General features: G+C 33.6%; 1 protein-coding gene across 2 annotated transcripts in view; it reads left to right on the forward strand.

Moving 5' to 3' along the window:
• The window catches only part of LOC101887822 (serine/threonine-protein kinase Pak-like), a 47,512-nt gene extending 34,218 nt beyond the window's left edge, over positions 1 to 13,294 (forward strand). For both annotated transcript variants that reach the window (XM_059129013.1, XM_059129014.1), the window contains exons 4-8: positions 1,409 to 1,574; positions 1,645 to 2,292; positions 6,765 to 7,528; positions 9,892 to 10,110; positions 10,177 to 13,294. In XM_059129013.1, coding sequence (XP_058984996.1) covers positions 1,409 to 1,574; positions 1,645 to 2,292; positions 6,765 to 7,528; positions 9,892 to 10,110; positions 10,177 to 10,260 — 1,881 coding nt within the window. In that variant the 3' untranslated portion in view covers positions 10,261 to 13,294. The remainder of the gene's footprint in view (positions 1 to 1,408; positions 1,575 to 1,644; positions 2,293 to 6,764; positions 7,529 to 9,891; positions 10,111 to 10,176) is intronic.
• The last annotated feature ends 1,881 nt before the right edge of the window (positions 13,295 to 15,175 follow it).

The raw sequence follows: 15,175 nt of genomic DNA on the forward strand, positions 1-15,175 counted from the left end.
TATGAGCTCCATGAATATTCAAAATGTTCACCCTTTGTGGGGGAGGTACCCGAAGGAGTGGACCGATGTATCCCATCTTCACACCAGACCTTGGGTTAATAAAAATATTGGGATATGTGTAATTTGAAGACAATCGGAAACTTACATCACATTTTATAAAAGTTATAAATATTCAAAATTTTGCCCATTTGGATTCGACCGATTAATGGATTCGACCGATATTGGCTATTTTTGCACCAGACCTAGCCCTGATGCAAATATTAGGATTTGCAAAATTGGAGCAAAATCGAATTATCCTTTCTCTTTCCGTGCAGTAAATTATTTTCTTTGAAAATGTTGACATTTTGTGAGGGAGGTACCAGAAGGTATATGGTTCCAATATTGCCCATCTCCAAACTCGATCTAAGTTTGACAAAAATATTGCGATGTACAAAGTTTGTATTAAAACGAATACTCTCTTCGAGAGTTATCGTGCGCATCAGCCAGCCAAACAGACAGATGGACGTACGGACGCCGCTAGATCGACTCCAAATGTCGTGAAACGGATTTGGCCCAAAGAGACCTAGGACCTTAAACCGTTAGCAAATGATATATTCCCCCTCTAGCCATATGGCTGAGGGTATAAAAAGTGCTATATACTTTTTCTTATCGTCTATCGCGGACATTTTTAAAAATTCAAAAATTAAAGCTGAATTGACAAACCTCTAACAAACAGGGCTCAAAATTGCATTAAATAAATTTAGTAAAAAAATCAATATTGTGGCTTTGATAAACTTCCAAACTCTTTAAAATACCCACAGTAAAAATATGTTAAAAGATTCTGATAAATCGGTTTCTGAAAATTTACCACATTCTACATGAGAAAAAATTTTAGAAAAAATATATTTTAATTTTGAGAAATAAAGCTTATATTCAGATCTTAGATGCCATTTTATTTAAAAAAAAAAAAAAAAAAAACCTAGAAAAAATTTAAGCATTTTCATTATTACCGTTTGGAAACACTGTGTCATGTAATGTCTACATTTTACTCACATCGCAATACCATTTTCGGCTAATAGAAAGTAGTAACAAGTAAAATATTCGAATTGGTTGGCTAGCTAGCTGAATGGCACAAAAGGGCTTGCTGTGTGGTGCGAACTCAGACAGACATTTTGGGCATTTAAAGCCTCTTTTTGTTTTCGCAAAGCAGCTCGTCGTCACCCGCAGCCCTCCCTCCATATATTCATCACATATTGTAGAAATGTACTTCTCATCGATCATTCTCATTCACTAGCCAGTACTCTCATATCGAATTTTATTTCTTCGATTTGTTTACTTTTACTGAATTGAGAAGAGCTGTTTCCATAATTGTCTTGTCGTCGATACTCATCGTTTTCTGTTCTCCTTCAAAATTGTCATTTCATTTTAGGGTATGCCGGAAGCCTGGGCACGTTTGCTTATGAATTCGAACATAAGCAAACAGGAACAGAAGAAAAATCCTCAAGCTGTATTAGATGTGCTCAAGTGGTTCGATAATACCACCAAACAGAGGCCAAGTTCCAAGTACATGACAAATGCCATCACCACACATTCGGGTGAGTAGGAAACTCCAGTGGAATTTCTTTCTTTTTTTTAATAATGAAAATATATTTCCTTGTTTTTCAGGATCCTCATTGAGTCGAGTGAGCAGCAGCAGTCCCAGCAGTACACCCACAGACAGTGAATTGCATGGCTCAAACAGTGGAGGCAATTTAATTGGTGTCAATATTGGCAGTTTGAATATTGGCGGTTCCAATTCCAGTGGCTTGATAACGTCTGGCGGTTTAGTTGGCAATCACCATACACCTTCGCATCATCATCTGGCACAGATACCACATCAGCCACCACATCATCTTCAACAACATCAGTCACCACAAAATGCCTCGTCGCACCATCATCAACATCATCAGCAACAGCAGTCCGCTGCCGGTCAACATGCTACAATTAGTCAATCACATTCATACAACTTTGGTGGCAATACAGCCTCATCATCATCGCAGCATTCGTCGGCGAACGAAGATGACATCTTGGGTACACCTCAGCCGCCACCACCTCCAATTGCTTCACGTCCCGAACGTACGAAATCCATTTACACACGACCCATAGAAGATGTTGTACCACAAGCACCTGCTGTCACGCCCATACTACCACCGCCCACAGCGGCACCTGCGACCACACCAACAACACCGCAACACAACAATGTGGCCCAGCCACAATTTAAAACGCCAACATCCGTTGCCGCCTCAACATTGGACAAGAACAAAAACAATGCGAGTAAGTTTTGCTGGCTGATGTACTATTCCACTTATTTTCCAAGCTTTCTTTTTTATTTCGTTTGAAGTTGTAGTTTTTTTGTTGTTATAATTAATTATTATTTTAACACACGACTTTGATTTGACAATTTCATTTTTTTGTTTAATATCAAGAACATATTCACAAATGCATATTAAAAGGTGAGGGAGATAAAGCTGTGGCCTTAAAAAACTTCCTCATGAAAATAAACCTTTAGAAGTAGAGCAGACCTCTGGAAAAATAAGATATCTTCCATAGACAATGGAATACCTCAAGAGCCTGTATAAACAATTGAAGACAGTAGGGGACTTTAAGACCATGGAAGACCTCTAGATCTCTCAAAGGCATTGCTGACACTAGAATATCTCAAGGTCTGGTAATGGAAGACCTCTAGATCTCTCAAAGACAATGTTGACACTAGAATGCCTCAAGGTCTTTTATAAACAATTAAAGACTAAAAGGTCAATTGGTCTTAAGACCTCTAGATATTCTACGACAATAGGAAACTATTTGGTTTCGATAATGGATGAACTGTGGGTCTTCCATAATTAATAAAATAAGGCATGCTATAAAAAACATAAGACCCCCAAGTCCTCTATAGACAATAGGAGACATAGCCCTTCTATAGACAACTGGATATGTCTAGTCTTTTGAAGACCCCATAGATCTTCTACGACAATAGATAACTTTCGACTTTCTTCCAAAAAACATTTTTGGAGCTGATTGTTCTGAAAAGGTGAAGACCTCTAAGCTTCCTATATACAATGAATAAGCTATTGGCCTCCTATAAACAGTTGTATATATCTTGTCTTCTTCTACTTGTTGAATTCGACAATGCCATCGACTTTATTTCCTTTAAAGAGTTTTGGGACTGAAATGTCCTAAAAATCGAGGAGAGTCCCTCTAAAAGTTTTTTATAGGCCACGTTTATAGTAGAGCTGATGACCCTTCTGAAAATGTCTTAAAAAATGTAACCTTAGTCTTTAGAAATATTCTTGAAAAAGACTACGATTATAGCCCTGAAAATGTCCTAAAAATTTCAACGATAGTCCCTTAAAGTTCGTCAAAACGGCCGCGATTATAGACCTGAAAACCCTTCAGATAATATCCTACAAATGTCAACCATAGTCACTAAGAAAAACTCTTCCAAAAAGCCAATATTATAGACCTGATAGCACTTCTGAAAAAGTCCTAAAAATGTCAGACCTAGCCTCTAAGAAAAGTTCTTCAAAAAAGCCAATATTATAGACCTGGTGGCCCCTCTGAAATTGACCTACAAAAAAGTTCTTTAAATAGGCCACGTTCATAGATCTTATGGGCCTTCAGAAAATGTCCTAAAAATCAAGCGTAGTACCTTAGAATAGTTCTTAAAAAGCCAATATTAAAGACCTGATGGCCCTTCTGAAAAAGTCCTAAAGATGTCAGACCTAGCCCCTCAGAAAAGTTCTTGAAAAAGCCAATATTAAAGACCTGATGGTCCTTCTGAAAAAATCCAAAAAATGTCAAACCTAGCCCCTCGGAAAAGTGTATTTAAAAAGGCCACGATTATAGACCTGATAGCCCCTCAGAAATTGACCTACAAATGTCAACCATTATCCCTCAAAATAGTTCTTTAAAAAAGTCAATACAGAACTGCTTACCCTTCAAAAAAATTTAAAAAAAAAGTCAACCATAATCCCTTAGAAAAGTTATTTAAAAGGCCACGTTTGTAGACCTGATTGCCCTTCAGAAAATGTCCAAAAAAATCGGTTATGGACCGTAAGAAAAGTTCCTCTAAAAGTCCACGAAAACGTGATAGCCCTTCAGAAAATGTCGCAAAAATTCCAACCATAGTCCCTTAAAAAAGTTCTTTAAACATGCCACGATTATATACCCGATGACCCTTCAAAAAATGTCCTAAAAGCAACCCTGGTCCTTCAGAAACCTGATTTCCCTTCAAGAAATGTCCTAAAAAATCAATCACAATCCTTACGATAAATTCCTTAAAACGGCCACGATTTAGACTTGATGACCCTTCAGAAAATGTCCAAAAAATTTCAACTCTAGCTCATTACAAAAGTTCTTGAAGAAGACCACAATGTTAAAAAATGTTAACCCTAATTCTTCAGGAAAGTTCCTTAAAACGTCCACGACTATGGATTTGAAGCCACTTCAGAAAATGTCCTAAAAAAATCAAAAATCTAATCTAAGGAACTAGAAAAGTTCTTTAAAACGACCACGACTATAGATCTGTCCTAAAATATCAACTATAGTCCCTCAGAAATGCTCTTAAAGAAGGCCACGTTTATATACCTGATGACTCTTCAAAAAATGTTCTCAAAGCAAAACTGCTTCTTCAGAAATGTTCCTTCAAAAATCCACGATTATAACCCTGAGTCCCTTTAGAAAATAAATTCTGCTTCTGTTTTTTTTTTAAGAAAAAAATCTGAAAAACATTTACGAAAATGTCTTAAGAAATTCACGATTTTAGCTTAAATAGACCTTCTCAAGAATCCTCAAATTATAACTATATTTCTCTTAGAAAATCGCAACAAAAATCCATGATTATAGCCCCTATAGATCTTTGAAAAATTATAGCTTTAGTGGCCCTTAAAAGATTTCCTTAGAATTATACAATTATAGCTCTGAATATAGTCCAGGAAAAACATTTTCTTAAGTCCTTAAAAACCCAGAAAATTTCTTTAAACCCTACGTCAGATAATGTCTTTAGAAATCTACGACTTTAGCTTCTCAAGAATCCTCATATTACTGCTATAATTCCCTTAGAAAATCCCTACAAAAATCCATGATTATTGCCCCCATAGACCTTTGAAAAATTATAGCTCTAGTGGTCCTTAAAAGAATTCATTTAAATTATAAAATTATAGCTCTAAATATAGTCCAGGAAGGAAATTTTCTTAATTCCTTAAAAAATCCAACATTATTGTTCTGATAGTCCTTATTGTTCGATTTATATGTCCTCTAGGAAAATGCGTTAAAAATTTACAATATTAAAAATCAGAGTATATCCAAAAGAATCACCATAGTCCTTTAGAGAGTTCCTAAAAATACACAATTATGACCTGATAGACCTGGAAAAATTCCTTTACCTTCTATAATTTTTATTCTGAATGTTCTTTAGAAATCCCTAAGAATCGTCAATTATATCTCAGAGATTCTTCAAAAATAGTTCTTAAAAATTCACAACGATTCCCTGATAGCCACCAAGAAAAATGTCTAAAAAAATTCGAAATTGTAGCTATGAATCTCCTTCACAAAAATTTCTCAAAAGATATATGATATAAAATCAGGGTATATCCACAAGAACTAACATAGTTCTTTAGAGAGTTTTTAAAATCCACAAATATAACTTGATAGACCTGGAAAAAATCCCTTTCCACTCTATGATTTTAGTTCTGAATGTTATTCAGAAACTCCCAAGAAAAACTTCAAAATATTCCTTAAAAATCCACAACCCTGATAGCTTCTAAGAAACATGTCTTAAAAATCCGCGATTATAGCTATGAATATCCTTTACAAAAATTTCCCCAAAAAATCTATGATATGAGCCCGGAATGTCCTTTAAAATTTTTTTAAATTCAGGCCAATCCCCAAGTCCCACTTTCTTGGGTCCTGGAAAAATTTTCACTAACAAAAGAATCTCTCCCACCTTTAATATGCATATTTTTTATACAACCACAACATACTTACCTAATTCGCACAAGTTACTTTTTCTTCACCAATCACCCACCCGCCACTTCAAATTAACATAACCTCAAACAAAACAAAATGTGCAAAACTAATTTTCTAAACTCCTTCTATTATTAATTTTCTTGTGTGTGCGTGCGTGTTTTTGTGTGAATTTATGCTAACAAAAAATAATCAAAAAATAAACTCATTAACATTAACTAATCCTGCAACTGCTACAACACAAGCAGCTGGATATGACGCTACAACAACAACAACTACTACTAATCTTCTACTAACGACTGCTGCTGCTACTTCCTCTGTTGCCAATGAGACAGTGGTGGTGGTAGATGCTCCTCTTAATGCTACACCTAGTACTAGTAATCAATTGCAATTTATTGATTGTAATGCTACAACGACAACAACAACAACCACAACTAATCATGACTCTTCTGCTTCCTCCTTTTCATCGTTTCCTTCGTATCATGATGATATGATGATGGCCACATTACCACCAATTTATTGTCCCTCATCGTCGTCGTCGTTCATTGAATCGATTGCAATGCCGACACCGCCTTTACCCACGCCTACAACCGCCACAACAACAACAATAACATTGCAACAACAAACAATGGATGTTGCTGCAACACCACCCATTGTTGCTGCTGCTGCTGCTGCTGGGGCGGCCTCAACAATAACCACAATAACACCGGCCACCCCGGATGCCACATGTCATGCCCACGATACCCTCATTGCACCTGCTCCAACACCAACTGTCACCATTACAGATTTGTATGCGAACGATGCAAATACAAACAATCTAACAGCAGCATCGGCTGTGGCAGCCACAGGCTCACCAGCCGCTGGCGGACAACCAGCGACGGGGGGTACCACCAACACAACAGGTGGTACGACCACAACAACCACCCAACAACGATCTGGAGCTGCGAAAAAGAAGAAAATGTCCGATGAGGAAATTCTCGAGAAGCTACGCACCATCGTTTCCGTAGGCGACCCGAATCGTAAGTACACGAAAATGGAGAAAATCGGCCAAGGTGCCTCGGGCACTGTCTACACCGCCATCGAATCTTCCACTGGCATGGAAGTGGCCATCAAACAGATGAATCTATCGCAACAACCGAAAAAAGAACTGATCATCAATGAAATTCTGGTGATGCGAGAAAACAAACATCCCAACGTGGTCAATTATTTGGACAGTTATTTGGTGTCGGAGGAGCTGTGGGTTGTCATGGAATATCTGCCGGGTGGTTCGCTAACGGATGTCGTAACCGAAACCTGCATGGATGAGGGACAAATTGCTGCGGTGTGTCGTGAAGTTTTACAGGCACTTGAATTTTTACACTCCAATCAGGTTATACATCGTGACATTAAGAGTGATAACATTCTGCTGGGCCTGGACGGTTCGGTGAAGCTGACCGATTTCGGATTTTGTGCACAAATCTCACCCGAACAATCGAAACGTACAACAATGGTGGGTACACCGTATTGGATGGCGCCAGAAGTTGTGACACGAAAACAATATGGACCTAAGGTGAGTAGACATGTCGACATGATTTGCTATGGAAAATGTGGTCGATAATAAGATTTTCTATGGAAAATGTTGCCGATAACATGATTTTCTTTAGAAAATCTAGCCAATAACATGATTTTCTTAAAAAAAGTAATAATATTTCTATAAAGCATGTATCGATAACAAGATTTTCTATGGACAATGTTATCGATAGCATGTTTTTTAAGAAAAATTATAACGATAACAAGATTTTGCATGAAATAAGTAGCCAATAATAAAGTTTTCTTTGGAAAATATTAAAGATTTTCCGTAGAAAACGTTTTTGATAACATGATTTTCTATAGAAAATGTTATCGATAACATGATTTTCTATGGAAAATGTTATCGATAACATGATTTTCTATAGAAAATAGTGTCGATAACAATATTTGCTATAGAAAATATCGTCGATAAAATGATTTTCAATTGGAAATATTATCGATAACAAGAGTTTCAATAGAAAATATTGTCGATAAGATGATTTTCAATAGATAATACTATCGATAACAATTCTTTCTATAGAAAATATTGTCGATAAGATGATTTTCAATAGATAATACTATCGATAACAATTCTTTCTATAGAAAATAGAGTCGATAACAATACTTTCTATAGAAAATAGAGTCGATAAACATATTTTCTATAGAAAATAGTGTCGATAACAATATTTTCTATAGAAAATAGTGTCGATAAGAATATTTTCTATAGAAAATAATGTCGATAAGAATATTTTCTATAGAAAATAGTGTCGATAACAATATTTTCTATAGAAAATAGTGTCGATAACAATATTTTCTCCAGAACATAGTGTCGATAAGAATATTTTCTATAGAAAATAGTGTCGATAAGAATATTTTCTATAGAAAATAGTGTCGATAACAATATTTTCTATAGAAAATAGTGTCGATAACAATATTTTCTCTAGAACATAGTGTCGATAAGAATATTTTCTATAGAAAATAGTGTTGATAACAATATTTTTTATAGAAAATAGTGTCGATAACAATATCTTTTATAGAAAATAGTGTCGATAAGAATATTTTCTGTAGAAAATAGTGCCGATAACAATATTGTCTAAAGAAAATATGGTCGATAACAATATTTTCTACAAATAATATCGTCGGTAATAATATTTTTGCAGAAAATATCGTCGATAACATCATTCTCAGTGGAATATAGTCTCCATAACAGCATTTTCTAATATTCTATAGAAAATAGTTTCGATAACAATATTTTCTTTATGGAAAATAGTGTTGATAAAAATATTTTCTATAGAAATAGTATGGATAATAATATTTTCTATAGAAAATATTTTCGATAACAATATCTTCTATAGAAAATGGATTCGATAACAATATTTTCTATGGAAAATATTGTCGATAACTATATTTTCTATGGAAAATATGATCGATAACAATATTTTCTTTTTAGAAAATGGTGTCGATTTCCAGAACAGAGATTAATAGAAAATATTGATAACTAAGTTTTCAATAAAAAATACCATCGATAACAATATTTTTCTATTTAAAATAGTCTCGATAACATTATTTTCTTTAAAAAAACAGTGTCGATAACAATGTTTTCTACTGAAAATAGTCTTGATAACCATATAATCTATAAGAAATAGTATCGATAACCTATATTCTATTGAAAATAGTTTAGGTAACAATATTTTCAATCGAAAATAGTGTCGATAATATTTTCTATATAGAAAATCGTGTCGATAACAATATTTTGTATATAGAAAATAGTGTCGATAACAATATTTCTATACAGAAAATAGAGTCGATAACAATATCTTCAATAGAAAACATGGTCGATAGCAACGTTTTCTATTTGGAAAACAGTGTTGATAACAATATTTTCTATATAGAAACAGTGTCGATATGATATTTTCTATATAGAAAAAATGTCGATAACAATATTTTCTTTATAGAAAATAGTATCGATAACAATATTTTCTTTATGGAAAATAGTGTCAATAACCATATTTTCTATATAGAAAATATCATCGATAACAATATTTTTTATTAGAAAAGTGTGGAAAACAGTGGCGATAAAAATATTTTCTATTAAAAAATAGTTTCGATAACAATATTTTCTATGGAAAATTGTATCGATAGCAATAATTTATATAAAAAATTGTGTCGGTAACAATATTTTCTATTGAAAATATAGATGACAATGTTTACATTATCGATTACAGTGCTCTCTTTTGAAAAGCTATTTTCTAAGAAAATCTTGTAAAATTCAATGGCTTATATTGAAATGTCGATAACTTCATATCAATAACTTTTTCTAGTGTTCTGGAATATAAATTTTGAATGTAAACTTATTTTTCTCAGGTGGATTTATGGTCCCTTGGCATTATGGCCATCGAGATGGTAGAGGGTGAACCACCCTATTTAAATGAAAATCCATTGAAAGCCTTGTACCTCATTGCTACAAATGGCAAACCTGAAATTAAGGAAAAAGAAAAGCTGTCGGCAGTATTTCAAGATTTTCTTGATCAATGTCTTGAGGTGGAGGTGGATCGTCGTGCCAGTGCAATGGAACTGCTTAAGGTGAGACGAAATTATATTATTTCCTTGGCTTTGAGTTTTCACACATCTCTCCTTTTCTCTTTACAGCACCCATTCTTAAAGTTGGCCCGTCCCTTGGCCAGTTTGACACCATTGATCATGGCTGCCAAGGAGGCCACAAAGGGCAACTGATTAAAGCAGCAACACTGATTTCTGTTGAAACTTATTTCTTAAAAAAGAAAAAAAAAGAAAATATATAATTATAAATTTGTTTTAATTCAGTATACAAAATTCATTCATCATTATACCTTATTATTATTATTATTATGATTATGTAAAACAAAAGAACAATAGACAGACAGAATAATAATAATAATATTATTATTATTAATGCTAACTAGGAGAAGAAGAAGTGATCCCATGGACAAAGTAAACAATTACAATGGGAATACTTAAAAAAAAATAAAACAAAACACTTATATAAATATTTATATATACATAGATATTATTTGCGAAAAAAAAATTATGAAAATGAAAAATAGAAACGAAAACAAAACAATACTACTTATATAGATTTTCAAAATAACAAAAGCAACACCCCATAAGAAACAACAACAACAAAAACTCCCAAAATGCAAGTACTTTATATGAGGAAAAAAAGAAAGAGTAAACAAAAACCAACTAAAACATTTATTAACTATTATTAAATATAGAAACAAAAAGAAAACACGAAGAGCTAAGAAAGAAACCGACGAGAAATTTAATGAAAATAATAACATTTACTTTAATTTATATTTATAGTTATTATATATATTATATAAATATTAAAACAAGAAGGAACTTATTAATAATAATAACAACAACAACTAAGCAAAAAGGCGTTAAACACCATTGTATTTAAAGTAAACAAAAAAAAAAAAAAAAAGAACAAGCAAAACAACTTTATGAAATCATGTAATTCTTATTTCTAAACTATTATACTTAAAGTCAACCACAACTACCTAACCTAACATTTCTTTTGTTTTTCTTTTATTTAAGATTAAACAAAACAAAAATGTTTTTTTAGTATTTTGTTTTTTTTTTTTCAGGGTTTCATTTTAAATTTTTATTGTAAAATATTTAGAGGAAATCTGGTCCAATTCTTGTTCTATGAAATGTGAAATGGAAACTTTTATAAAGGAAAGAAATATTAAATGAAAAATTTTATAAAGGAAATATTTTTCATTCCATATTTTCATAGAACAAGAATCCAGCCCCTGGTCATGGAATGAAAAAGCTTTTCTAAAACCTTCTTGTTTATACCCTACACCACAAGGTGGTCAGGGTATTATGTCTTTGGGCATTTGTTTGTAACAGGCAAAAGGAAAGGAGAAAAACCCGCCCATAGTTCCTTTTGATGATCTAAATAGAATCACATTCTGAGTCGAGTCCGTCTGTCCATGTATTTTTTGTAAACAAAGTACAGGTCGCATTTTTTACCCGATTCAGATGAAATTTTGCACAAATCATTTGTTTGACCCAAGGGCGAACCCTATGGAAATTGGAGAAAATCTGTCAAAATTTAGCTATAGCTCCCATATATATCTTTGTCCGATTTTTCTTTTATTGTGCACCAGACGTGTAATTTTAGCCCAAATGGGATGAAATTTGGCATTTATGGCCAAATTGGTATGTCAAAATTATAGTATGTCAAATTATATCGAAATCGGTTCAGATATAGCTATAGCTTCCATATATATTGTTCATCCGATTTGTTATTTTGTCCTCCACAGCCATAATATGCATGTGGTAGTAACGATATTTGGGGAAATATATCAAATACAGCTCAGAAATACCTTTGCCAAATTTTATCGAGATCGGTTTAGATTTGGATATAGCTCCCACATAAATCTTTGTCCGATTTGCCTTTAATTGTCCACCAAGGGTGTAATATCAACCCAAATGGGATGAAATTTGACACTTATGGCCAAATTGAATCTAGAAACAAGTATGTCAAATTTGTTGAAAATCGGTTAAGATATAGCTATGGCTCCCATATATATTGTTCTTCCGATTTGTTAAATTTGCCCTCCGCAGCCGTAATATCCACTCTGTAACAACGATATTTGGGTGAACTATAGCAAATACAGCTCAGAAATACCTTCGCTAATTTTTGTCGCGATCGGTTCCGATTTGGATACAGATCTTTTTGCCGATTTCAAGTTAATTGTGCACCAAATAGGTAATATCAGCTTGAAATGAAAAAGGCACCAATGCCTCTGCAAAATTAGTAGAAATCGATTCAAAAGGAGGAACATCCTCCTTTCACATGTTACTTCCTTTGGTTTTTAAATTATAACTATAATCATAATTGGTATGATTTACTTCTCCCAAATTTCCAATAAAAACTTTTATTTGTTATGTGAAGCTCTACTAAATATGCAAAGTGGTGTAGGGTATCAAAAAGTCGACCCCACCCGATTTTAAGACTTTCTTTAGTGGTTTTTCATTAGGGTCTGGATTTTTAAATGAGATAATAATAGTAGTTGTAGTCAGTACAATTGGTGAAATATTTTGAAGAAATAAAAATAAAATTTATCAAAATTTGAATTTTTCCAACCTAAACAAGAAAAGATGCTAAATTCCAGCAGTTTTTCTTGAGCTCGAAAGAAAAACCCCATTCCTTGTACGTTTTTTTTTAATTTTTTATTTTTATTGTATTTAAAGCAATACCCACGAAAATGGTGTTTTTTCTTTTGAATCTACTTTCCTACAGAAACAGACCCTTAAATTCAAGAAAAATAAACCTAGCTCCAGCATTGAGCATATCTTTTTATGACCATGAAACCTCGGTATATTTGCTCTATGAAATTTAAACTGTATACCCCTTTATACTAAGTTTCTAAACGAACTCTTTTTAATTTCTTATATATTTCTTTTAATGTTTTACCATCTTTGTTTTTTTTTTCTTCTCTTTGTTTATTTTTTATTTCTTTTTCAAAATTTGTAAACAAAATTATGTGGCATTTTAAATGCCAACGTTTATATTTGTGTGTAGAACTTGTAATTGATGATCGATGACAATTATATATATATATATATTTTTATTATTATTATTATTATCATTAATGTTTAGTTTATTATTTTAGTTTCTTATCATTATGATTATTATTATTATTATTACTGTAACTATTTGAGACTAATTTTTAATAAAGCAAAAATTAATTAATCATTAATAACAAAATAATTTATAGTTTCAGTGTTTGGTAAATTAATCCAGAAATCCAATTTTGTCTTATTTTTTCGAAATTGTAAAATTTTGGCGAACTTCGTTTGAAAATATCATTAGTATTTTGATAAAGTTGTAGAGTATCATTAGAACAGCTAATATTTTTACTATGGCCAGAAGTAATTGGTTACAGGACGAACCCTTTCAATAATTGTTTCGGATAGATTAAAATCTTTCTAGGTTGAAAACTTTGCAATATTAAAGATATTCAGGTTTTTTTCTGAAGCGAATTGAAAGTGGTTTTTTAAAAGTGGATCTTCCCAAGAGGCTATCTGAAAATCCGCTAAATTATAACAGTAAAACCTGAATCCATTCTGGCGACTATCGCATAAAATGATTTGTTATTTGTTGGAACACAATATTGAATATATTGGATGGTATACCAGAATGATGGAGGAAAGCAGTGTATTATTAGAACAGCTAGTATTTTTACAATGGCTGGAAGTTATTGGGTGCAGGACGAATCCTCTCAATAATTGTTTCGCATAGATTAAAGAGTTTCAAGGTTGAAAACTTACCAATATTAAAGACATTGAGGTTTTTCTGATCGGAATTAAAAGAGTTTTTTTTTTTTAAGCGGATGTTCCCAGAGGCTTTCAAAAGGTGGGATTAAAAATAATCTTGCTTCCATTAATGGTGGCTATCGCATAAAATGATTAGTTACTGGCTGTAGGAAAATATGGAATATGTTGGATGGTATACCAGAATGATGGGAAAAAATACTGGTCTGGCTGGTCGCCTTTGAGTTATATAAAGACTAAGACTAAAAAGTCTTAGATGTCTCCAAAATTCTTAAATGGTTATGAAACAGGTCTGGCGATTTTTTTTCTTTCTACAGAGGTCAGGCAGCTTTGAATCATATTCTCTCATTTGATATTTAAAAACCTTCTCTTGAAATGATTTCAGTTTTACATCGATTTAATTGAAAATATCGATTTATATCGCTGGACCTCTCTCTCTAGATCATGCAGGTCCTTCCTGAAACGCCTGGGTGGGGTAGTTCTGTTCACCATATGGTAATTAGGATGATTGCCACGATAACACCCAATCAGGTACTGCAACGAAAGCATACGATTATGCTGACGTAAGGGAAGAACCTTCGTCTCCTCATGTAAATGGTCCACAGGGGTCATGAGGAGGCACCCTGTTGCAGTTCTCAGTGCGGCATTCTGACAGGTCTGAATATTTTTTCCACTGCGTTGCACAGGTATTCGCAGACCACACTGGAGCCGCATAGCTAACCACAGACCGACCTATCGCTTTATAAGAGGTCAACAAGGTTTCCTTATCCGCACCCCAAAAGCTGCCGGCTAGCGCCTTGAGAACCTTGTTTCTACTTGTCAGTTTATTGCAGATAGCTGTGGCTTGCGCGGAAGACTTGAATATGCAATCGAGAGTGACGCCAAGGATTTAGGGGTACATTCAGCTGTGTTCGCATCTCCGCAGTCCATGTGGTAAATAGTGTGGCCGTTGATTTAGTGGCGGATATTTTCATATTCCTCGCATGAAAGAAGGCAGCAAGCTCAGGCAAGAAATCGGATGCTTATTTCGGATTTTATGATCGTTTTGGTTATGGGAAACTTTGACCCTTTGTAGGGAAGGTACCAGAAGTAATGGTCCGATCTCTACTATCTTTATAACAGATCTTGCGTTGTTGGAAATATTGAGATGTGCCAAGTCTGAATGGAATTGGATGTTAATTTCGTGTTTTATGAGCTTCGTGAATATTCCGAATTTTGATCCTTCGTGGGGGAGGCACCAGAAGGAATGGACCGATATATCCTATCTTCACACCAGACCATGGGTTAATAAAAATATGGTGATGTATGTAATTTGAAG

Source organism: Musca domestica, unplaced genomic scaffold (assembly GCF_030504385.1).
Source record: "Musca domestica strain aabys unplaced genomic scaffold, Musca_domestica.polishedcontigs.V.1.1 59, whole genome shotgun sequence".
Lineage (NCBI taxonomy): Eukaryota > Metazoa > Arthropoda > Insecta > Diptera > Muscidae > Musca > Musca domestica.